The sequence below is a fragment of the Phalacrocorax aristotelis genome, chromosome 17, assembly GCF_949628215.1.
Source record: "Phalacrocorax aristotelis chromosome 17, bGulAri2.1, whole genome shotgun sequence".
In the NCBI taxonomy this organism is placed as follows: Eukaryota; Metazoa; Chordata; class Aves; order Suliformes; family Phalacrocoracidae; genus Phalacrocorax; species Phalacrocorax aristotelis.
In genome coordinates, this window is record NC_134292.1 from 12,267,028 (window position 1) to 12,291,744 (window position 24,717).

Consider the following 24,717-nt stretch of genomic DNA (forward strand, 5'->3'; position numbering starts at 1 on the left):
GTTAACGAACTGCGGTGACTGCTCGCGCCGCGGCGCGTGCGGTGGGGGGGAAAGGGGAGTGTGTCCCCACCGCGCCTGCGCACCGGCCCGCGCTGCTTCCGGGCCGCGCCGCGCTTCCGGGTCAGCGTCGCCGGGGGAAGCGGCGGCGGCCCCGGGGTCCCGGCGGCGAGGCCAGGCCATGGGCGGTGAGGGGCGGTGGCGGGGCCGGGGAACCGGGGGGTAGCGGGGCCGCGGGCTGCGGGTAAGCGGCGGCGGCGGCGGCGGCGGCGGGTCCCCCGGCTGCCTCAGAGCAGGGCAGCCGCCGCCGCGGACCGGCCTGGCGGGGCCCGGTCTGGCGGGGGAGGAGGGGGACGGGCAGCCCCGAGCTTCCCTCGCCCTTGAGGCGGGGGCCGGGCCGCCCACCGCTCCCGCAACGGCCGCCGGCTCCTGCCCGCCCCGGCGGGACCAGCCGTGCCACCGAGCGCTGTCACGGCTTGCGGTCGCTTGGGTTTGGGGTTTTAGTTTGCTCGAGTGACTCTTTTTAGCGTATTCTAACAGGTGTGATATTAAAAGGCACTTAGTTATCTCTTAATGTTTAATGCCGGGAGAAATTTTTAGCGTGCAAACCATATCTCTTTAATTTGCAGGTACTGTTAGTCTACGGAGGCTTTAATGGAACTAGAAATGCAATAAAACTGAGTGGATGCAGCACAAAATTAAATGTTGGCATCTGGAAGCTTTAAACAGAGTGTCAGTATATTAACCGTATTGGGGGTAGTGGCTTTTCAAAGTACCTGGCTATTTCAGTGCTGTAGGGCAGTAAAATGTTTGCAAAACTGAAGAAGAAGATAGCAGAAGAGGCAGCGATTGCTCCCAGACCAGGAGGAGCTGCCAGGATACCCAGGTCTGTCAGTAAGGAGTCGATTACATCCGTGGGAGCAGACTCCGGAGATGACTTTGTAAGTTACACCTTGCTTGGAACTTTGGCTTCTCTTATGACGTTTTTGTTACGGCTTTACAGACTGGTTTAAGTCTAGTATATGAGTTGAACACGTATTGCGGCGTCTTTGTATGCCTTAATGCAGAATTAATTATTAGCTTGAATAAACTTAAATGCCAAGAGAAAACATTTGTAGGTCAGCAATAGTAGTTACTAGGAGGTGTATATCCCCATATAAACACGAGTTACAAAGCTATCTTAGTACAGAATGTTGTTAAACAGATGTAAAATATTGAATAAAGTTCTAGTAACGTGCGAGATACCTATTTATAAAATAAATGACTGAAGCAGTAGGAAAGCAGACTCGACACCGGTTAGCGGTGATCTTGCTGTGGACCTGTGCTCACCTCTTGGCTTCCTGGGGCTCTTCCCACTCGAGCATATCGTTTATGCAACGTGTGTTCAGTTTTGCTCTACTCAAAACTATTGTAGTTCCTCCAATGTCTGGTTTAAACTCTCCTTCATTATAAAGCGTTGTTTAAGCCAGCTGTATAATTCCAGGAGCGTATGGGTTAAACGAAACCTCTGGTACCTCTGCCCCTTGATGGCTATTGTATTTTTCAAAACCCGGATTAAGACACAGTGTCACGCCACTGCTGGAGCCAACAGTACCCACTGTATTGCAGAAGTTGCTTTGTGATTCTGTTTTGCTCCCTGCAAAATGGAGAAGTTACTTACCCGCTTGAATTTTAGTTCACTCTTTCTGAAGCTCAGCTGAAATTCCAGTTCTGTTAAGCAGAAAGCTGGAACTCCCAATAATTAAATACATTTTATGATGGAACAGTATTGGTCTTGTGTTTTTCTGAGATTTTTTTGCACTTAAATTCTCACATAGAAATTTCATTTATCATCTTGTGAGTTTACAGAACAGAAAACAGATAATGATGGTAGCTGAAGTCTTGAGTGGCTTTCAGAAAACCTCCAAGAATTAGTTGTTTCAGCAATATTTGTTTAACTGCTCTTAATATTGATTTTTATGAAGCAAAAATAACCATGGAGAATCATAAGCCAGCTATGCAGTGCATTGCATGGAGAGACGGCTGCGTTAGTGCTTAAGCAAGCTTATCCCATGTGAAAGGCGTTACTGTTTCTTTTCCACTTACTTAGTTTTCCAAAAGAGCTTGGCTTTGACGCATCCTGAAACCTGGACTGTAGAGCCCTGCAGCTGTTCTGTTTTGCCGCGTCCTCAGTGGTCAGTTTGAACAAATAGTTTTCAGCTATAGCTTCTCTTAAAAGCATGGTATTTCATGGAGCAGGCCAGCATTGTGCAGCTGACGATTTAAGCCTGTACTGTTTTTCTTCAGCATTTTTCACACGTTCTGCTGTGCTAGTGCAGCTTTCCCCTTTATGTGCAAAACTGAAGCATTATTCCTAGGTGGGATAGTGTTTATTATCATAGAGTTAGTATGTGGCAGGATGACTTTTTGTAAATTTTGTAAGTTACAAGAGTGTTGGTTTTCTACCAAGGCTTCTGACGGAAGCAGCTCTAGAGAGGATCTCTCATCCCAGTTGTTCAGAAGAAATGAACAAATAAGAAAACTGGAGGTCAAGCTATCCGGTATGTGTCTGGATACATATAAAACCCTATTACTTTAGAAAATATTTTCCTTTGAACTTAAGTGTTTTAATTTATTAAGAGTACATGGGTTTTGGCTTTTTTGAAAATTGATTTGTAACAGCCCTGTTGGTTGTCATCTAGGTAGCACCCACTGTAACTGGTGTTTTATAAAGATGACTGACTCTTCTGCTGATTTCATGACACATGTGATTCTTTTGAACAGTTGGGATAGCTTTCTGTCCCCATGCCTCAAATAATGTCTGTCCCCACTTTTACTTTACTTGCTCTGTGTATGTAATGGTTTGTTTCTCTTAGGATCTAGGCTTCCTGATGTTGACAGTAACACAGTCCTATCCTAAAAGAAGTGAACTTTGAAATGAAGAAAAAGCAATGGGTTCAACATAAAACAGTCTTGAGGCTTTTTTTCTTTCCAAGATAATACCTTGTTCTATAAAGTAAGGGCTCTGCTCTGACACTGCTTTCCATCGCTGTTGTATGGAGCGGATCAGAGACTAGGCTAAACTCTGTTATGTCGCTGCTTCTCAAAGCTCATAGAAGGCCCAGGAAAATAAGGAGAGGTTACAGCCAGCTCCGGATTATTTTAATTTATTCAGGAGACTTGTCAGGCTCCTGTTCTGTTCAAGAAAAATACTGGATTCAAAGGTGATTTCCCACTGCAATTTGAAAGGGCAAAGCATTCACCTGTTTGCGTAAGGTACACTTAGCAGTGCTGGTTGGGGCTTAGTACGAGAGAGGGAGGCTCTTGGTATCAGAGACTCGTGTGAGCAGCCCGATCAGTGAGTAAATCCTGTTTCTCATTATACATAAACTTCTCCAAGGTGTGTTTTGTTTTGTTTTTTAAGTCTGCCTGCCTTGTCAGTTCTGCTCGGTAGGCCTGGCAGCGGTAAGAGTGCGAGCTTGTTAGCTGGGCGGGAGCACCAGTCAGAGCTCGGCGCCAGAAATACTGTGTGACTGGAACGACGAGCAGCATGGAACAGGGACGCCGGTGTCTGTGAATTGCCCCATCCTCGCATCCTCCAAAGAGAGAGACTGTTCCTAAACAGAGTTAAATAAATCACTGTTCTTGAACGAAGTGGAAAGTGGGGATAGTCCTTCATTCTCTGGTACTGCTGTCTTCAGCGTAACTAGCGTGCCTAGGACAGGGCCTCCTGTTTGTACCAACCATTTACCCATGGGGCAGTGCAGAACTATTTGCTTGTGTTCATTGTTGTGGTTGCCCAAGTTTTCCTTGGCAGGAATGATTTTCTGGTTGAGAAAATCATCGTCATTTTCCACTCATCCTTTTTTCTTTTTTTTCTTTCTTTTTCTTTTTTTACCTTAAATTTCCTCCCCCAATGTCTGTTCATTCCCGGTCTGTGCTCCTGCCTCCTCACACAAGATTATGCTGATCAGATCCGAAATTTGCAGAAGATAAAAGAGAAGCTTGAAAATGCATTAGAAAAGCATCAGGATTGTACGTACTTCTTTTTCCTTTCTTATTTCTAAGCTGAAAACTGTTATGGTTGGAAGGAAACGTGTTTGGTGTACAGATGTTTTAATCTTTGCTTTTGAACTGTGCACCTCTAGGTTGCAAAGAAATAGAATGTAAGTTCTTGCTTTAATTACAGTATAAAAAGTAGCAGTAGCGTGTTGGCCGTTGAGCAAAGTTGTTCTTATACTCCTTTCGCCAAATTTGGGGCTTATGTGCAGGAGAGGCTTTTCTGAAGCCTATAGCTTTGTTATCATCCTGCGGGGAGCAGAACTGCTGTCTTCTGTTATTTCTGGCGTTTGTCCAACGTGCGAGCAGTGTGAGGTTGTAGGTGGCACGGCGTTAGTGCTAGAGTCAAGATGGGGCTTATTATTTGCAGACGAAGCTCTTTAAAGTTATAAATAACTTAAAGAAAATTGAGAAGCGATTTTAAAAGATGAGTTTTTAATACATCTGGGTGTTCTCTGTTGATAGCCTCCATGAAGAAGTTTCAGGAGCAGAACGAAGCTCACCAGGCCAGTCGAGCCAAGATGGCTGAAGGAATGGCTTTGGCCTTAGAAAAAAAGGACCAGGTAACAGCTTGAACAACTCAACTTCTGACTGTGGAGATTTGAGTGCATGACCTTGATGCTTTAAGCAGATGTTGCCATTAATTAAAAGAGTTGCTCTGCATTGCATTTGCTAATCGTGCCAACATTGAGGAAAGAAGGGATTATTAAGTTAAAATGCCAGAAATGGTGCAGGAGTTGTCCTTGTGCTGACTGTTCCTGCTCTTTTTAAAAAGAGCCCACAACAATTTCTGACAAAAGGTTAAGCTTGCACTTGGTAAGATTCAATTGCAGGAGACCTGTTGACGCTTTTAGTTTATTTTATTTGTGTAAAGCTTATGTATTCAGGTAGCATAAGTGATTCCTCAGCCTTTACATATTAAAACATTAGCTGTTACTTTTCTTTTGCTGATTATTTTTTTAATCATTACCACAACTTAGTATCTCTGTTAACAATACAAAATCTTCTCCTCTTTTAACGATAATTGCTGTCCTTGAAAGTCTAAAAGTTTATTTTGTTCCCCCTCCCCCCTCTGCTTTCTTTCTTGTTCAGGAGTGGATGGAAAAACTGGGTCAAGTTGAAAAGGTAATTAACCTTTGGGATTTTGGGAATGGGGGGGTTGTGCGTATGTATTTGCAAACACCAGCCTGCACGCTTCCTACAGCTCAGCTCTGTTCAGCCCTTTTTATCATTTCATCTTCATTCAGTGGGGAAGTAAAGAATGATGGGTTACGATGAGAAAGATGGACTTCTGTAAGGTGGAATAATAGTTTCGTTTATTACAGAGGTGGCAGATGAGGTGCAGGAGGTGGTAGTGACTTTGTCTGAGGCCTTGCAGTAGGTCATCTGTCTTGTGAAATAAATGAAACTATTTGGTAGGGATTTTTTAAATACAAGATTTCAGTCTTGTAGTTGTCCCAGCTGTTTAGTCTATTTTAAAGTACATCTGATTATGAAGACCTTAAACATGCTACTGTTTGCTGTCCATTTTTAAGAGTTCTGTTGGGTGATAGTTGGCTGCGTTGTAATGAATATGGATTTTTTTTGAGATTTTTGAAGCTTGGTAATTTACTCCGCATTGCCTACTGCAACGTGAATGTGGAAGAGCTGCTAGTTCTACGTGTAGCACTATCAGCCTTACGGCTGCAAGACAAGATTCCTTTCCCAGAGAGTTTAACTAAACTCCCATTGACTTGGAATGAGTATACAGATATTCTTGGATTCCTTTTGTTTTTGTTGGTTTATCAGGAAAAAAAAAAGCTTGAAATACAGTTACAAGAAATGAGGGAGCAGAGTTTGAACCTTTTTCAAAAAAGAGATGAAATCGATGAACTGGAGGGCTTTCAGCAGCAGGAAATTGCCAAAGTTAAACACATGGTAAGATTATTTTACACCTTTTCTTTTTCCTCTTTCCTAAAATTTCCATTAGAATACCAAGTTAGTGGTAGCACTGCATTGATTTTTAAATTTTTCTTTTTAGCCTGAAAGCTTATATACAGTCTTGGTCAGTGTCAAAATCCTAACAGTAGGTACATGCGTACAATATTACATAGTTTATTTCAGCAGTGACTTTTCTGGGAGTTATTATTTGATTTAATTCAGTTCATAACTTAATAAAAAAGGCAAATTACAATGAGAAGACTTTATCAGTATTACCAGGTTATCTGTATTGCCAAAGATAACGTTCTAATATTCAGCTTTTGAAAAAGGAAGATTCTCTGAGCAAAACAGAGCAGGAGCTAGAGGCGTGCACTCGAGAGCTAACCCACACTAAAGCAGTGCTTCAGGATAAAAGCAACGAGTCATCAGGCCTAAGGAGAGATCTTCAAATGTTGCAGCAGCAGTTCCTGGAGCTTGAGGCGCAGAGGTACGTATGTGGTGTCCGTGAGGAGCGGTGTATACGTTTCCCCTATACTTCTACTTCATCCCCAGCTCTTTCTGGAAGAGTTTATATATGTAGTGAGCTTCTGGTCTGCTCATGTGGATGTAAATGCCAAGTTTGTGTTTCTTTTCAAGCCAATTAAAGTAATATTCGTTTAGGGTTTTGTAAGCTTTTTATGACGTCTTTTTTTCATAGTTTGAATGCTTAACTGTCACTTTTTGGGAAAATGTGTAATCAAGCCATGGCTGGTTTTAGGGCAAGAAAAATCTTGTTGATGTTGCCTAGTCCATTTTCATAAGCAGCAGAATTATCTGCTAAAGATTATTTTTTCCTGGAACAGTATGTCACTTTTTTTTATTCTCTTTCTGTGAAGAGATGAACTAATGACAGCTGAGACAAATGCAGAAAATAAGATCACTGCTCTGAAGTTAAGAGAACAGGAGCTACAAACTGTCATTCAGCAGCTTTCTGTAGACTTGCAAAATGTAAGTTTGAGTTAAGTGAGATTTGATTCAAAGAGCTCCTTGTCTGCAGAAGTTAGATTAGATATCAGTTATGTGTTTTTGGAAACCTAAATTTCAAAGCAAGTAATTTCTCAAATTTTTTAGGCTCAAGTTGCTGGTTCTGGTTATGAGAAGAGACTGGAAATGTTACAGGTGGAACATGAATCTCTGAAGGTGGAATATGAACAACACAAGCAAAAGGTTAAGTGTTTTCAGATGCTTCTGCTGTTGGCCGGTGTAAAGGTGTTGACTTGGGTAATGCACTGTGAGTTTGAAATTGGTGTCTAGAAGGCGTTTTAGGATGATACTGTCTTTTCAAATAGAACTTTTCTCTTTCTAATGGCGCTTTTTAAAGTCAAGCCACAACGGATTAGATGAAAGCTTTGCTACAAAAAAGATTCTGTGATTTCTTGTTCTCACAGATGACTCTTGAATTTGCTGAGAGAAATAAACTTACTGAACAGCTGCAGGAAAAAGTGTCTTCCTTGGAAAAGAAGCTAGAAAGAAATCTTTCAGGGGATGAACATGTGCAGGAGTTACTCAAGGAGGTAATGATACATTTATAGACTGCTTAAAAGTGCAATCTGAGTGAGATTTTTTTAGGACATCCATTACTTATCACACATGGTAAGAATATATGATGATGATGTAATGCAGGCACATTTGCCCCTTCGGGTTGTATTGGCACACTGTCTGCTGGACAGACTGTGGGTGACTGCACTGAGCCTGTTTATGTCGGTACTGCACAGGTGTCTCTACTGGTCTGTCTGCATTGGCTGTTTAAGCAATGCACCTGGCTGCTTAGAAGCAAAAGAGCAGCTTTTTAACATGCCCACAGGAGGCAGAACAACTAGAGTTGTATTGGTTAATCCTTACAGAGAGCAGTGCACGCTTTTCCTTGTTCTTTGTCTTCTGTTGTCATGACTTACAAAGCATTGGGACAGGGAGGGGAACTGGTTTTGCTCGTAGGTGTACAAACAGAATGTTGTACGTTGGAAGCTTGAGCCTCAGGAGTGTTAAGAAACAGCTACAAGCAAAGAACTTTGCTTTGGTCACTGCCCTTTCTCTTTACTTCTTGATCTCTTTCTCGAGCACTGGTGCTCATATTCAGAATCAGCTTGGAGCAATGGTTCCCCACCTGGGTCCTGGGAAGACCAGGGGAGGTGTGCTTTTCCTTGGTCAGGCTTGCCTACAAGACACATCAGCTTGATGTTGCTATGATAAAAGAACTTGGCTTAGTAAAACTGAAGCCAGTTGGAAGTCCATGTAGAGGTAGTAAAGCATTTTGTAAAGTAAATACCATAACTACCAAGTTTTACCTTCGTTGTTGGTGTATTTGCTGTGATGCAGGAGAAATTAAGCCTTCAAAATTTTTTTTTAATCCCTTAAACTTGGCCTGGGTTAGAAAATTATGACCTGGCTGCTGATTAGAATTTACGTCTGGATCATGACAGGATGCCAATGAAATTCCAATTCTTAACTAATGATCTCATCCTCAGGGCAACATGATCTGCAGAGGCAGTAGCATCAAAGTTGCTAGTTCCCAAGAGCAAAGCTGTATGGCACATCAAAATAACTGTTACGCTTTAGTTTGACCTTATTAATGAAAGAAAAAGGAAAATCTTAATTAAAAAAACCTTATCTCTTTGTCCATCCTTCCGTCTGTTCTTCATCTCATTGTAATCTTCAGAAAGCTACTCTTGAGCAGAAACTGGGTGAAACCAGGCAGCAGCTACTGACAGACAGAACACATCACACGGATACCGTGAGCTGTTTGGAAACACAGGTAAGTTGGTTCCTGCCCCGCCCTGCAAATTCCCACTGTTTCCAGCATCCTTATGCCCTGTGCCTCCCCTCCTCACTGCACTTGTGCCCTCAGCCAAAGGTGAGACCACAGCGTCACACGTAGCTTTGAAAAGAGAGTTTGATCAATGTCTCTGGTCATCTCCCCACCTTCAGTGGCGGAGAAGGGCCTAGAGGTTATGAAGTTAGAGATTTCATGCATATCTTCTCTGTTCTAAGAAACAAATGGCTGAAGCGCAAGCATTGCTGGGCGGTAGTGGTGTGGTGAAGAGTGTTTAAAAGCAGCATGTGTCAAGTAGGCACTCCCTCTGAACTGCGTGGTTTCGTGGTTTTAATGTTTACCTTCCGCTACTGGGTCATCCCACATTTCGTACATCTTTTCTAGTAACATAGATGCCAATGGATAAGGAATTCAATGTATGGTTGTATTTTAGAATAAAGAACTGGAACAAAAACTACAGATTGCAACAGAAGCATTGAAAAAGAGCAAAGAAGCAGCTGCTGACCAGGATCTGAGGATCCAGAAGCTGGTGAGTATGCTGCATGATGTTTTGCTGACCAGTAGCAAATCAGCCTTCAGCATCCCCAGAGAGACTTATTCCTCTGTGTTTGTCTGTTACTCAAACATTTTCTTTCTGTCTCTTAAACTATTTCTGTTACGTGAGTACATGACACTGCTGCCGAAGGAGTACTGTTGCTTCATTTTCAGTGTGTGTCACACGGAATGATGACTGATTCTTGTCAGAGCTTCAAAATGTTATTAACATAGCATTCTTTCTCTTAAGCAAACTGATCTAGAGGATGAAAGAAGTAAACTACAGCAACAGATTTTAAGTGAGAAACAGCAGTATGATGAGAAAGTTACTGGGCTGGAGTCTCAAATTGCTGCTCTTGAAACAGCTTGGGAATTTGATAAAACAGCTGCTCAGCACAAGATCGTAAGTACAGAAACTGTTCAGTGGGCCATGTGAGTGTCCTAACAGGGCTTGAAGACCTTGCATGTTGTCTGGATGTTCTTACTCAGTGCTCTTAGCTTTGTAATAGGAGATCTCATACCTTGAGAAATAAAATATGAACAAAGCATTTGATGCATTTAATTGTTTAAACGAAGCATTAGAATACTTGTGCTTGGTATTTAAGCAAGGTTTATTTTACAGAGCCAGTTGGAAAAGGAAAATGAAAATCTTAATGGAAGCAGAGAAGAGTATGAGAGTTCTTTAAAAAAACAAAAGTCTGAATTGAACAGGCTACAGGTAAGGGCTTAATTGGTTAGTAACATTGGTTAAATACAGAGCTGAATTTTTGAGAAACAGTTAATCGCAAAGTGTATTACATTCTCAGCACTTGGAGCCTCGTTACATTCAGGTTGCATGCACATACAGCTGTAAGTCATCTTTTGATACTCAGGAGAAATGCATTCGAGGAGCATTACAAATGGCTGATCCTCTTCTGAAACAGAATGCTTGGATCTGCCTAAATCGGGCAGAAATAATACGTTCCCATATTGTCAGGCATGAAGAGCTTTTAAATCCTGTTAGCAGTAATGAATACAGAATAAATAGTTCAACATCGAGTTCCATTTATAGCATTCAAAAGAAAAGTTAAAGACTTGAGTTGGTCAGGTATTTACAGCTTATGCTCAGTCTTTTGACTGTAACTTTAGATTGTTGAAAGTTTTTTCTGTAGCTACTCTTGGGTGCGCAATTGGAATAAAGATCAGTTGTAGGAAGGAGCTGCTACTTTGTAATAGAGGCTTTTGCTAAAAGATCTGTTTGGCTTCTGTGTTGCTCTTAAATGTGCAGATAGCAGCAATGCACTGAAACAAAACGGTAATTCTTATGTGGAAGCGTAAATCGTGTGTTAGAACACCCGTAAATTCTAGCTGCTAATGGATTTGAGTTCAAAGATGAGAGACTGACAACTTCAGTTGCCTCGAGTATCCTCTGAATTACTTTTGGTTTGCAGAATGAATTGAGCAGCAGAGAAACTGTCAGCGTGGAAATTGCCAAAGCATTGGAAGAAACACGAAAACAAAGAGAGGAGTTGCAACAGCAGGTTGGTTAATACCGACAATCTCAAATGTGTTTGCATGCTCCCCACCGTGCTCAGACTAGACTAGATTTGGACCTTATTATCATAAAAGTCAGGAACATTAATTAGAATCATATCCTCAGCATGCAGGACAGCAGTGGTTGCCTCAGTAAATTTGAAGCTTAAGGGTGTCTGTGTAAAAACCTGCAAAAAAATGTGATCAACTTCGGTGAGTTTTTCCAGTGGAAAAATGTAAAATGTTGCTGACTGCAAAGTTGAGGATATTTGTAAGTCTGTAGGCTCAAGAGCAAGTTGTGGCAGTTCAGTGTGAACAGCTAAGGTGAAGACCAGGCAGTAGCAAGTGAATAAGTTTGCTCAGAATGAAGGTGCCTGATATTTCAGAGCCCTGGAAGTCTGTACAGTGGTGGGCATAGTCCCGGGGGCCAGCTGTCCTGAGCCATTGACTACTGGGCAGTTTGTTTTAAAGAAACCTATTCATTCTGCTGTTTCTTTCAGTGGTTATATCACATCTTTGTCCCTCTGAAGCACAGCAGTTCTAAAATAGTAAATTTCCTCGCAGGAGGAGGTTGTATCCAGTAACCACACGTAAATTCTAGGTGGTCTTGTTTTACTCTTCTTTCATTAAAAATGGTCATGGTGGATAATGTGATCTTGTGCTTGCTTAAGCTGGGAACTGCCAGCTGAGCAAGTTTGACTGAATTTAGTCCCATCTTTTGGTTTCTTTATTCTTCTGGAACTGCTGTAGATCTGTGCTTGCTCAGTCCAGCTGTGTGTAAAAGGGGTATAAGGCGATCTCTGGTTTTGCTCAGCGGCTGTTTCGCAGCTGCCACCTGCTGGTTCTGAGGCAATCTGTAACCATAGCACAAAGTTTATCAGAAATGAAGCGTGGTTAGGTCTTACAGCACATTGACTTCAGTGCGTTTTAATAAGGTCAGCATTGTAGAGGTGACGCCTTCTGTGAGTCTCTGGATAGATCACAGACACCCACACTGTATTACCTGTAACACTAATGCTGCACAAACCACTTTTTCAAGATGTTGTATTGCCTAGCACAGAGCTCGGGCAGTCCCTGCCAGTTGTAGATACAGCCACTGCCTTTGGCACTGATACAAGAATTCTTCTCCAGTCCTGCCCACAAAAAAAAAAAAATAAATTTCTGAACCTCTGAGGTATGTTGAAATCTTTCAGTGCCCTCTTCTGGTTTTATATCTTTAATGACTTTGTCTGCTTTGAAGGTTTCGCATCTGGCTTCCTTAATAAAGGAAAAGGACCAGCTGATTGATGAAAAATGTGGTATGCTGCTAAAACAGAAGGAAGAACTAAACCAACTCAGTCAAGGTTAGACCAAACAAGTCTACTGTATCCCAGTCAGCTTTATCTAAGTACAGTCTCTAGTTTTGGGCTTGCCTGATAGATTTGAATAATTCTAGATTTCCATATTTAATCTATTAGAACTTTTAAACCCTTGTATTCTTCAGTAACAATTGGACAGTCTCTCAATGGAGTCCTTAGAAACAAACCCACTTTTTTAAAATCAAAGTCTTATGTTCATACAGCTCAGAATAACAAATCTTGCTGTACTTGTAAATGATTATTTTGCACAAAACACGCAATGAATGGTACAGATCAAAACCTGCTACTTCATCGCACCACTTTAAAAACTGCACTTGAAAGACTATTTACATTCTTAAAACGCAGCTTCAAACCGATACTCCACAGTCATACTAACAAAGGAAATGCAGTCGCCTCCATTCAGTTGCTAACCCCACCGTGTTTCTCTTGTGTGATGCCAATATTGAGAAACAGAACGAAGCTGTAGCCTCTTGATGCACCGTTCCGTTGGGGCGCCATGTGTGGTAGCCATCTGTGCCAGCTAGTCCTCTGTGCTCGCAGCTCAGCCCCAGCCGTTCCTGTGCGGTCACAGCACAAGTCAGGCAGGCTTTTGATGGCAGTCTTTTAGAGCAGGAGTAATTGATAATTATAATTGATATTTAAAGTCACTCTGACTTTCAGACAGTTAGGGTGCTCCGGAGGAAAAAAACATTAATGTGAGCTTGGGTGGCTTAAATTCCATTGTCTCTGTCTGTATGACAGAGCAAGGCAAAAAGGTTACAATTTACTGTCACTGTAACTTGCTTTGTTTAAGAAAAATAATCAGAAACTCCTGTTTGATTCAGTAGGCTGATACTAAGCAGGTCTCTCCTTTCTCAGATCATGAAGCTGTCTTGCTGCAAATGCATCAGCTGCAATCTGACATAGAAGCAAGTAATAACCGAGCAGTGGAGAAAGAAGAAACGGCAAGAAAGGAAATCGATGAACTGAAGTTACAGATTCAGGAGTGCCTGTTGGCCAGAGAACATGAGAAAAATGTGAGTGCAGTTGCAAATCTGATCTGTTCAGACTTCTCAGGAAAATAAGCAGGTGTGCAAGAGACACCAGTTCTGTCATGCCTGGTGATACATGCTTGGAGCTGTTCACTCGGGCGACTTGCTCACGACCTGAAACACCAGCAGCGTAGACCACCATTATTTGTTGTTCCCTGTCTTCCTAAAGAAAGCTCTGTCCTGTCAGATCTGTGACTGGTTTATGAAAGACAACCCTTTATTTTATTTGACTCATAAAATGTCTTGAGAGCACCATTATGAAAGCAATGAGACAGAGACCCAAAAGCCATAGGCAGGTCAGTGAGAGATGTAGCCAACTAGATTGCCACTAATGCGTTCTGGTTTAAAAAAGCAACCACCGCTACTCTGCATCAAAAAAAACTCTAGCATTCTCCCTGTGGAGTGTTCGTGGGCTGCAGATGTCATGATGTCTCTGCAATTCACTCTTTGTTTTTATAGGTTTCAGAACTAGAGGAATCATCGAGAGCCTTGAACAACAAGCATTTACATTCCAACCGTGTGGTGGAACAGAATGGAGAGGTAGCAGCTGCCGACATCATTCAACTTCAGAAGGATAACAGAGAGCTGGAACAGCAAATTGCTGAGAAAAACAAGGTGAACTGAAACAGCAAAACAGCTGTTAGTCTTTCCCCTTTCAATTAGGAAGCCTAATAATTGGTGCTGCCTGTGCTGCAGCCTTAGAAGGTCAGGCTTACCAAAATACAAGATCCAATTTGAATCCAATATTCTGTGAGCAAATTTTTTTCCTCTTTTGGATTGTACAAGGATCTAGCAACAGTGGATAAAGACTGCCACCAGGAATCCTTACCTGTTTTAGAGGAACGAAGCACCACATGATACTGTTTACAGCTTTCCTGCAGAGCCCTTTTGTGTGAATTCAGTTCACTTCCACTGTGTTTTCACATGAGAGCCCAAGTATCCCGTCACATGCCTGCTAATGTGTGCAGCTGGAAAGGCAAGACATTGAGGTTGCTTCTTCAAAGCTGCCAACGTTGTTTAATGATCGCTTCAATCGTTACACTTGTTTGTCATGGGTTTTTTCAGATATCTGCGAGTCAAAATGTGTCCTGACAGTGAATACTGTATTAATGCTGTCCATTGCTCTGCTTACAGATGATAAAGCAGCTACAGCAAAGAATGACAGAACTCAAGAAAACTCTCCAGAAAGAGTTGGTAAGGGTTGCGTTTGTTCGAGACTGAACACTGGCACTTAGTGACAGTTACTTGCACTACTAATTCCAAAAGCTTGACTGCTAGCTGGAGCATAGTTTTTTTTACTAGGGATGCCTGCAGTTTCCTTGTGTTTGCAGGGAGACCGGTGAGCCCTTAAATTAAGGAAGCACATTATCCTCGATCATTTATTGAATGGGTGGTGTGCCAGGTAGCCATTACCACTCGGCTCTTGCAACAGAGAATTTTAGCTACAGAAGACCTGTGTTTGGTAATCTTGGGCATTTAACGCGCTTCTGTAGAGTGAGTAACTGAGGTTTGATCGCTGCTGAGCTGCCATTCAGCTAAGTTTTACCATGGGAGTGATATCTGCCCCTGGGTAAGCTCCCCTTTAATCCCTCTTATCATAGTTTTCCTCTCCAAGAAAAAAATTCTTCTATTTAAAAGCTCTGTTAATTTTTTTTTAAAAATATTCTGATGTTGTTTTTGTTCTGAGCTTGAAAATTGTTTTGGAGAAAGCCCACCTTTGAAAGGCACGGAGCAGGTTAGTGATAAAATAAAATTATCAGGTGACAGTTCCTACCAAGGAGCCAGTTCCATGCTGGTTTGGGTAACGTACATGTAATGCTAACAGCAACCAGCTTCTCTCCTAGAGTCCAGGGAGGGGTGAAGACACTTCTCTGCTGTGATCCCATGAAGGATGGGAAGCTTGTCCTGTTGATGCCTGGGTTGTACCCACCTTGTGGATACAAGCCCTCTGTGTTAGATGTCTTGGACCCAGATCGTCTCCCAGTGTCTGCAATGTAGTTCTCTTTTTCTTTTTTTTTTTTAGAAAATAAGGCCTGACAGTGAGGTACCTGAAGTACGTGAAAAAGCAAACTCTGAAGTGCCTAATGCTTCTGTGACTGTCACAAACAACTCCGATTTAAATGACTCAAGGGAGATAAACTTTGAATACCTTAAACACGTTGTACTAAAATTCATGTCCTGCCGGGAATCTGAGGTAAAGATGTACGCTTACCTTCTCTTTTGAAGTCTGTCTTTCTCTAGAAAACTGCCACCTGTTACCTGCTAAGGACACTTCTATGCGAGTTCTGTACTTTTACAGTTTTAATGTTGTTGACTGAGCACAATGAAGCAAAATAGCTAACGGTATGTGTGGAAGTACAGATTATTATGAACTAAATGAAAGGGAAATGTGAAATTTTAAGAGGTTGTTATGTCTGGAAGTTAAAGATCTGAAGCTACATGACATTCCCTCTGCACTACTCTAAAAGCACATGGAGTATGCAATTAGGGTGGTTGTACATTTAAGACAGACAACAACAACAACAACAAAAAAAACAAAGAAAAGGATATAAACAACTTGCTGTTGGTCTGTAAGGGATAATTCCTTGGAGCTCCTTTGCATTCTCTGCAAGGCGTCAAAGATGCTGAAGGTAAAAGTCATGCCAACAATACGCTTGGCTTAATTGCCAGTTAGTGGGTAAGATCAAGAAATGATTGTGCGACTCCACGGTATCCTGAGCGCTTGACTCTCTCTAACTCTGCTCGGTATTTCCCATTTAGAATATCAGTACTATAGAGTTAATGTACTTAAGTGTATATTTAAACCGGCATGATTCTTCCCGGCCTACATACTGGTTCGATCAACTTTTCAAAGCTGAAGAAAACTAGGACACTACAGGAGGCAAGCTTTTCCTCTCTTCTCGAACTAACGAGGCTCCCTGATTGTCTTCTTTCCCCGAAATATGCAAACCATTGTTATAGAACAGAAAGCCAGGAGACACAGAAGAAATAAGATACAGGCCATCCTGGTCTATTGGAACTGGGGGTAACGGAAGGCTGCTGGTCTGCTCTTTGCAGCTCTGACTAGAAAGTCTGTGGGCAAACCTACAGAAAAGCTGTGCTGTACCATAGTCCAGACGGCAGAGCCTGAGAGCATCCTAAGTAACGAAATACCGTGGTTTCTTTCAGGCATTCCATCTAATTAAAGCTGTATCTGTGTTACTGAATTTTTCTCAAGAGGAAGAAAACATGCTTAAAGAAACTTTGGAGTACAAGGTAAGGGTTCTGCCCCACTTGTAGTCTCTAACGGGACTCCCAGCAGACAGAATGAAAATTCTTAGATGCTGGGAGATGATAAAAAGTACCTTTTCCAAACGTTAGTTACAATAATAAATGTAATGTGTTATTAAAATGTTAGCGAATCACGTACGTACATGTTGGAAATTGTCCGTTTCAGTGGGGGAAATAGCAACTCCCCAGTGCTTCAGAGAGTAACAGCAGAGTTTGCCCAGCAGACTCGGTCCGTGGAGGGAAGCTAGAGGCTCCTTGCTAGCGTGCAGTCAAATGTTTAAAAGCAGGAAGCAGAGTTCTTGGTTTGTCGTTTCAGCATTGGGCTTAGACACGTAGATCTGTTTCTCCTTTCCATTGCATAAAATGAGATCTCCTGCGTGTCCCTGGCTCTGTGGTTATTAGTGAGTGTTCATAAATGAGTGCTGCCTCGGTTCCTTCGTGTCCTGCTCTGCCCGCTTGCTAAGCTGGACGTGTTAAGTCTACGTACGATTGCAGCTGAGGGAGGTTTCCTTGCCATCCTGTTCAGGGAACAGTTTAATACTAGATTGAGTAAAGGTACTGTGTTTAAATGGCTGTATATGTGTAATTATTTTGAAAGAACCTTCAGTCAGTAAGTGTAACCTTCAGTCATCTTCACTTGTGGAAAATGGATGCTGTTTCTTCCAGATTTGATTGTGTGAAACTATCAGTGTGAAGTCTGCAGCATTCCATTTTATAAGTAGTTATTTCCACCAAGCGATGGGGAGATGCCTATGTTACATATTCTTTCTTTTTCAAATCTTCAGCTTCTTAAAAGTGTGAACCTAGCATAACGTTTATTGTGCTTTCCTGTCCTAGATGTCATGGTTTGGGTCAAAGCCATCTCCTAAAGGCAGTATCCGGCCGTCTATCTCAAGCCCAAGGACGCTGTGGCCTTAAGGGAACCTGAAAATGGGCAGTCAGCATCTAGCCACTTTTTTCTGTGAAAAGAACGCTGGACACACTAATTCAGGTGTGTCCTTAATCACTGTCATTGCAGTATTTTGTACAAGAACTTCTGACACTGTTTACAAAACTAATACCGTGCAAGGAGAAATTTTCACTACAAACTGAAACACCTCTGGGTTGGATTTGGGACCATTGCCTTGATGGTCTCTTAATGGAAGTCAGCTCCTTGCGCTCATCGGGCTTGTTTTCTTGGCACCAAAGGGTATCGGTGACCTCACTAACACTGGTGCTGGCAGTTCAAGCTTCTAACGCGCGCGGCTGTTACGATGGTGATCCCAGCTGCTGTTACGGAGGGCTAGAGTTGAGCAACTCTAGGCACAGTAAAGCTTCCTTGTCTCGCCATGGAAAGCAAGCAATGAAACAAAAAATGTTGGCAGTACTGCATTGATTTGGTGACAGTTTGAAACGCCTTTCAAAAGACAGGAGCGGGAGCTTTAACCAAAAAAGAAATCTGCCTTGCCTTGTTATACTGACATAACTAATAGTTGCATTTTTTCATATCACTGTGTAATTTAAGGTGCGTATATCCTGGCCTGCAGTCCTGAAGGCTGCATGTTGATGATGATTATTTAAGTTGAGGGCACAACTTTAGAGTTGTCTGATTTTACTTTTCTTAAAGAAAAATAATATTTAAAATGGTCTTAATTATAGTACCTAATACTCAGTCGCCTTTAAAACTAATCTGTTAGCCTGTACTATAGGTTGTTAGCGTTGGGAAGAAGGGGTAGTAAACCATTTTAAATTTTTAAATCTGAATTCCAGGTATTGAGAATGCCCATGAGAAGACCTTTTATTTAAAAAAAAAAAAAAAAAAAAATTTAAAAAAACCACCCTAGTGACAAAGGATGAAGAATATTGGTACTAAACACACTGATTTTTATTTTTTTCTTCCAAGCCTGCTAGCAACAAATCTTCATAACCAGTATCTGCCTCTTTGGTTGTGGTTTTCTGTACTTCAAATACTGATGCTTAAAAACTGTTCTGAACCTGTAGTGGGCTGTTAACTGTGTCCTAACTACACGGTAAAAGAAACGCTGCTCGTGAGCTTTTTGGTTTTGAGGGCAAAATTCAACTCTTAATGACTAAGTCGTGGTTCCAGCAGTTTGCTTTCCTTCCCCCTTAAGAAAAGGCGACCAACGTGGCACTTGCCTCACAGAGCGGAAGCACAATTTTGCCCATAGTTGTTAACACCAGTGTGAAATCTAGATGAAAATAGGAAGCAGCAGCTAAGCTGGGCTTCTAAAAAATGAGACACATTTTCAAAAAAAACTGCATATGTACGGCATTCGATGAGCAGGCTGCAATTCTGGTAATTCTCTTACGATGAGGTTTTTGTTACTTACAATACTATTATTAAATATATTCAAGAAAACTCAACCTGTCCTTTAGTGGAGATAGAGCCACTGTTCAGGTTTTCAGCTGTGCTTTGCTAACGGGCCTGAATGACCTTGGTGGTGGCAGTCGAGATGCAGCGCACTAGGAGTTACAGCACACAAGCTGCTCCCTGCTTCCACGCGCACTCGTGCTGCGGTAGAGACGGAGGTATCCGTCCACGTGAGGTCAGGTACCGGAGCGGTAAATGCGCTGCAGATCTACACCCTGGCTGGCCTCCCCAGCTGTTGTCAATCAGCCAACTCCCAGAGGCAGGTACCCACAGTAGCTATTACCTTGGCACAAGTGCCACTCCTCAGTTAAGAGCCAAGTTGTATTCATTTAAAGTTAAGAAAACCAACAGGAATTTTTCATACACTAAAGCTTGTCCAAACGCAGTCTTCAGTAACCTGATCCGTGGCACGTACCCATAGCACGGTGAGGTTCAGCGGTAGAGTACAACTCTTACACGAAAACAGACAAACAGTGGGTTTATATCAATTGCTTCTGTGCTGAAACAAAGCAGGAGCAGGATAAACTCCGTTGGTTCTGGGAAGACTTTATTCTAAAAGGTCTTTTTCTGTAGAAGATCCCTTTGCCCTGGCCTGTTTCTGTGGGACCCGAGACCAGGGGACAGGATTCCCCGACTCACGCCAAAGCCTGAACAACTAATTGGTTTATGTTGATCCTGGCTTGAAAGGTTACTGCTGAACAGCAAGAAAGGCAGTACAGGCAGCCTAGAATAAAGAGTGACAACATAAAATCTTAGCTCATGTATTCAATGACACAACTTCAGTTTAAGATCCCAGGATGAACTTACCGTAAGAATTAGTTCTTAAGTGTTGAATTTTCTTTAGCTATCAGAGCAAGAATGGTGTGTATACATATATTTAAAAGCTAATGCACTTTCCCTTGTATAAAAACAGTGGTATACATAATCCTTTCTATGGCCATTGGATTTCTTTCCTTCTATGCTGTAAATATGGATTATATTATGAAACACTATGAAATTTGTGGTGCAATACATTTTGGATCAAAACCCTAATCTTGATTTCTTTCTCTTTATAGTTCTGGTTATCTCCACTGGGATGCTATAGCTATTTAAAACAGAATTTTAAAGCATGAAACAAAACCACCCTCTGCCCAGGGTAAGAATGGCTGTGCCAGCCACGGAATTTCTCATAGGGAGTTAGGCCAGGAATGAGGCGGAGTGCTCCTGCCTCCGGAACTCGTCTCTCACCAGGGACAGCTGCTGCTGTGCTTCTGGCAGCTGATAAAAACAAAGGCTGAATGGAGCGGGGCCTCCCTGAGCAGCCGCTTCGCTCGGAGTACGCTCGTTTGTGCCAGAAGGAAGGCTCCCTCCTGGCAGGTGACCCTGCCGGGCTCACGGCGCGCTGCCAGCCGAGCCCCCGCGGGACGCCGTACACCCCAGCGCTCCTGCCGCGGGTGCTGTACCTGGTGGTGGAGACAGCAAGGGCTTGAGTTGTGTCCGCCTCTGTGGCCAAATCAAGGATAAAACATGTGCGTGCTGATTCAAAGAAAGCAGATCATTTTGCTATTAAGACCTTCAGAATGTGAGGATGCTCTAATACACAAGTGAGTTCTGAAGCATTTTCAGACTTTCTAGGATGGACAATAATATAAAAATCAAACCACGGGTGATTAGGCATTGTATTTAGTGCATCTTAGAAGCCTTAATTGGAACAGGTGAGCTTGGTCTCGCCCCAGAGCCAGCATAGTTGGGTTTGAGGACAAATTCTGTAAATAGTTGGGAGTTAAGAGCATCCAAAGGTGGCGCTTAGCTTAGAACCGGTATATCGCTGGCCTGCTTTTGAATAAGCGTCACACTTACTATTAAGCGAAAAATAAATTGCTTAACTCATGTGATCCAAGAACTTTACTGGTGCAGCAGGCACTTTACAATGAAACCAACCCCCCAGTCCAAGCAGTCCTTCGACTGTACGTACAAAGCGGCCATTCTAACACGTGCTTCTCCCCTAAGCTGTCAGGATCTTGCGCCTGCCAGGGGGACAGCTACCTCTGAAATAAGCAGCGCACACAGGATCCCTTATCACCACACTTCGATAAAGCAGCATCTGAAAAATACTGGTTTGCTTACAGTAATAGGAGGCAGGAGTGTGCCTTCTCTCTGCCTTTCAAAAAAGGGAGCAGGAGAATGTCTTGGCTCCTGTGTTTGATAGTCGGAGTACGCAGGAATATCTTTACTCTTCCCCCACCTTCAGGGTTGAAAGCATTCCCAGAGGAGGTCGCGGTAGTGTTTCAGCAGATCGCAATCTCTAATAAAGATGGAACAGTGTCATCTCAGCTGATTCCTTCCTTCTGAGTCCAAAACTGAGCATCGTCTTGGTTCAAGTTAATAGTCCTTTAAACAGTCTTTCTTGCTGTGAGAACTCTTACTATGGACCCAAGTCCACCTACTGCTAATGCCTGTGGGGATGGGAGAGAGGTGTTAGAGTCACCGCGTCACATGCAAAACCCATCTTAAACGAACAAACAATTACACATTCAATGTCAGACAAGTGTATGGCGCTTCCCCAAAAACTTCTCACACACAGGCACTTTGGGCTCTTCCGCCTCATTCCGCCCTTTTTTGCTCTCAAGTCTTTACAACTGTTAATTGGGGAAAATCTATTTGCTTTCTCTAGTACATGCAGGCATTAAACACTTCTAAAGTAATTTCATTTACGTTCTAAACTGTATCACGTTTCCTGCGTGGCCTCGCGGCTGGCGGGGTCGCTCAGTACAAAGCGGGCGGGTCCCAGCGCGCTCACGCAGCCCCCGGCCACAGCGCGACTGTCCGCGCTGGCTGCTACCCCTGGAGCGGGAAACACCGTCCTCGCGTTGTTCCACCTCTTGGTGCCTCTGCCCTGCTGGCGCCTTCACCCTCCTGCGGCCGCAAGGCCTATGTTCGCACACTGACTCCTCTCTGCTGCGTGTTCTTGGGCCAGCAGGTAAAAGGCTAACGGGGGAGCTCAGACCTGAACTCGGAGCCTTGCTTGGGCGGATCTTGGGAAGTTTGTGGCTCACTTCCCCTCTGTAAATACAGGCAAGAGTGATCTTTGGCTGAAATTATAGCAGTACAGCTATAGTAAGATTCTATAACTGTACCCCATGACGCAAGAGCCAAGGGACTGAAGGGCAGACAAAACCAAATACAGTCATTTACTAACCCATGTACCACTAAATCTGAGGGAAAATTACATTCTCCAAAATCTAACAAACCATCCTTTGGACCTAGAGAAGGATACCCGTGTTGCACGTCATCGACGACGTGGTGTTTCACCTCCCATATCCCTCAACGGGAAAGGAGGAAGGGCTCGCTTCAGTTTCATTTGCATCCCTCAGCATAAATAACTTATCCTTCTAAAGTCTAGAAGATGATGGATGTGATTATGAGAAAATAAAGCTGACAGCTTGAAATGAGGTGTGTTTGCATAGTTCCGATACAGCCCAGCGGGTGCTGCAGCGTACGAAGTGAGAACAACGACGAGCCGCCTCGCTCTCGTTAGGAAACATGAGAGCGAAGCGCCCGCTCGGAGCAGGACCTGCATGCGCTGTACTCGAGTGAGCGCTCCCGAGTTACCAGACCTGACACACACGGGGAGGGCAGATGGGTACTGCTACCGAGCAGCTGACTCCTCTCTGAGCAAGCCACACGTCGTACCGGTGGTGCCAAAAAGCAGCACGCAAGCAAGGCTTTAAACCCTGCCCAGCCTACTTCAGACCTGCCTCATTCCTTTCAAAGCAAAGAGGACGAGGTGCTTTACATGTGCCTACATGCTCTGCACTGTCACCTTTCCAGTCAGGGTGGTGTTGTGCAACGCCGCACGCCGGGAGCACCCACCCATGGTTACCCGAAAACAGCCTCCAGTGGGAACAACAGGGAAAAAAAAAAAGAAAAAAAAAAACAAGCAGAAACATGTTCTTTGCTGTAGTGAGAAACTCTGTCCTCCTCCCCTGTCAGGGTTCTGCAGAGCCAGTGACAGCTGCTAATGGCTGGACACGCTCCACGCAGGTTCTGCCTTTACGCGTCAGAGGAAAACACCCGACTTTGTGAAAGCTGCCACAGCGCGGGCGGTGCAGGGAGCGGCAGCGTTCCTAGCGATCAGTTTTCCTGGGAGGAGCACTGACAGCCCACGCTGCGGCTAAAACCCCTGCGGTTGGGGAAGACGTCCCTGGGGTTCCTGCCTGGGGCAGCTGCTTCGCGTCCCTCATCCCGGCATGGCGAGGGAACGTTCCGTGCGTCCTACCCTCTGCAACAGTCGCCTCACAGAATTGTGAGAAGACCCCTCCGGATCCCAGTGGAATCTTTCTGGAGGTCTCAAAAGCCTCTCCTGTGCAAAGCAAACAGTTTTGCTGAAGGTTGTTGCTGAGCTGTGGCGCGTGTGCGGGTAGCAGCGCTCAGCCGATGAAAGCGGCCAGACCTAAGCCAGCCTGAGCCCCCCTTGGCCGAATGCTCGGCTCCAAAGGAACGCTCCCAGCCACACCAACCACCCACATCTCCCTCCCGGCCCCTTCTCCTCGTTAGATGCAGAAGGCAGTGCGGTGCTTCCTCCGGTAGACGCTGCCTGCCACGAGCCTCACCTCTCCCCCCGGCCAAGGGGAAGCTTTGACGTACCGACAAAGGCTTAACAAGTCCAAGCTCAAAGAGACCAAAGGTAGAAGGAAATGCCAGTTACTGTGCTGTCGGGGACGAGCCCCCTGCTGTCACCGGCTTCTCTTGCGGGGGCTCTGGCGAAGGCACTGACAAGGACCCTGCGGAGCACAGCTGAGCCAAGAGCACCAAACACATACCTTTTCATGCCACTGAAGTAATATTGCACTGCTATTTTCTGTTGGCTTTTCAAATCCTTTATAAATGTACTTCATTAACAAGTCAACGCCATTTCTGTCTAAAGAATTCACCGCTTCTTCTATTTCACTGCTTTTAAAAGAGGTGAGGACTTTTAGCATGGTTCCCTGAGCCTGTTCCTGCAAAGACAAGGAAAGGAGGATAACGTGAGAAGCGGCCAAGCTGGCGATGACCCCAACGCTTGCGTTCGACCCGGCGCGCTGAGAGGACGCCGATGGCTGCCGTGTTTCTGTCACCAGGCGGGCGAGAGTGTTCCCACACCAGGTTTCAAGGAGCGAGGGGAAGGAAGGGGGCGAGGGGAAGGAAGGGGCAAACACCAGGGGATCGCCTGCGCGGGACACACGGCGTGTCGCTGGGCACCGGCGCCGGGTGGCCGCGTCTCGGGGGGGTCCCTGTGGCGCTTCAAAGCCCCCCGGTGTCCCACCGCCGAGCCCCCCACCCCGCCGAGCCAAGCCTCCCGCCCCGCTCACCTTGGCCGCCGCACCCCGGGCGCCCGGCGGGGAGCCGCGCAGGGCGGCGTGGAAGGCCCGCAGCGCCTCCCCTCTGCGGCGCGGGGTCAAGGACTCAAACGGCTCCGGTAGCGGCCCCAGTGCCGCCGACGGGGTGCGGGGGTTTTAAAAACGCGGCGGCTCCACGGGCCGCCCCCCGCCCCGCCACCGCCCCGCCCGCCCGCCCTGGCGAGTCCCACCGAGGTCCGGCCACGGGCGAGGCGGGAGGCGGCGGGGGGTGTCCCGGTCCCAGTCCCGCCCGCCCGGCCCCAAAGGATACTGCCTGAGCAGCGCCTCCACCTCGGGGCCGGCGTCGGGCTCGGCCGCCGCCGCCTCCTCGGGCTCCTCCACGAAGCGGTTCTCGTCATACTGGTCGATGTCGAGGCGGCGGAAGCGGGAGGACAGGGTGCTCCGCGCCATGCCGCCGCGCCGGGCCCGCCGCGCGCCCCCAGGACCGGCGCCGGAACCACCGCCCCGGAACCGGAACCACCGCCCCGGAAACCCCGCCCCGCGGAACCGGAAACACCGC

The 24,717-nt window shown here is 44.7% G+C and overlaps 2 protein-coding genes across 3 annotated transcripts; one reads left to right on the forward strand and one right to left on the reverse strand.

The window, feature by feature from the left end:
- Positions 1 to 34: 34 nt before the first annotated feature.
- Positions 35 to 18,317, forward strand: GOLGA1 (golgin A1). 2 transcript variants are annotated; one of them, XM_075112457.1, is made up of 23 exons: positions 35 to 185; positions 627 to 938; positions 2,447 to 2,537; positions 3,937 to 4,011; positions 4,501 to 4,598; positions 5,128 to 5,160; positions 5,824 to 5,952; positions 6,273 to 6,442; positions 6,831 to 6,942; positions 7,066 to 7,161; positions 7,383 to 7,508; positions 8,651 to 8,746; positions 9,198 to 9,293; positions 9,549 to 9,701; positions 9,921 to 10,016; positions 10,729 to 10,818; positions 12,051 to 12,153; positions 13,027 to 13,184; positions 13,659 to 13,814; positions 14,334 to 14,393; positions 15,223 to 15,393; positions 16,368 to 16,454; positions 17,307 to 18,317. In XM_075112457.1, the coding sequence occupies exons 2-23, from the start codon at positions 804 to 806 to the stop codon at positions 17,385 to 17,387; spliced, it is 2,412 nt and encodes an 803-aa protein (XP_074968558.1). In that variant the 5' UTR covers positions 35 to 185; positions 627 to 803; the 3' UTR covers positions 17,388 to 18,317. The 2 variants fall into 2 exon arrangements, with proteins under 2 accessions (XP_074968558.1, XP_074968559.1); XM_075112458.1 differs by having other exon boundaries at positions 6,285 to 6,442.
- ARPC5L (actin related protein 2/3 complex subunit 5 like) lies at positions 18,261 to 24,691 on the reverse strand. The gene is made up of 4 exons (XM_075112475.1): positions 24,469 to 24,691; positions 24,171 to 24,243; positions 23,643 to 23,819; positions 18,261 to 21,275 (listed from the first exon to the last, which is right to left on the reverse strand). Exons 1-4 carry the CDS (start codon positions 24,606 to 24,608, stop codon positions 21,213 to 21,215), a joined length of 453 nt encoding a protein of 150 aa, XP_074968576.1. The 5' UTR covers positions 24,609 to 24,691; the 3' UTR covers positions 18,261 to 21,212.
- Positions 24,692 to 24,717: the final 26 nt, after the last annotated feature.

Excerpts from the sequence above, each read along its gene's own strand:
- GOLGA1 (XM_075112457.1), top strand. The coding sequence starts at position 804 with ATGTTTGCAAAACTGAAGAAGAAGATAGCAGAAGAGGCAGCGATTGCT. Across the intron at positions 7,509-8,650 it reads TGCAGGAGTTACTCAAGGAG|AAAGCTACTCTTGAGCAGAA; the intron begins GTAATGATACAT and ends TGTAATCTTCAG. Across the intron at positions 8,747-9,197 it reads TGAGCTGTTTGGAAACACAG|AATAAAGAACTGGAACAAAA; the intron begins GTAAGTTGGTTC and ends GTTGTATTTTAG.
- ARPC5L (XM_075112475.1), bottom strand. The coding sequence starts at position 24,608 with ATGGCGCGGAGCACCCTGTCCTCCCGCTTCCGCCGCCTCGACATCGAC. Across the intron at positions 24,244-24,468 it reads GTGGAGGCGCTGCTCAGGCA|AGGGGAGGCGCTGCGGGCCT; the intron begins GTATCCTTTGGG and ends CCCGCGCCGCAG. Across the intron at positions 21,276-23,642 it reads TACTTCAGTGGCATGAAAAG|GCATTAGCAGTAGGTGGACT; the intron begins GTATGTGTTTGG and ends CCATCCCCACAG.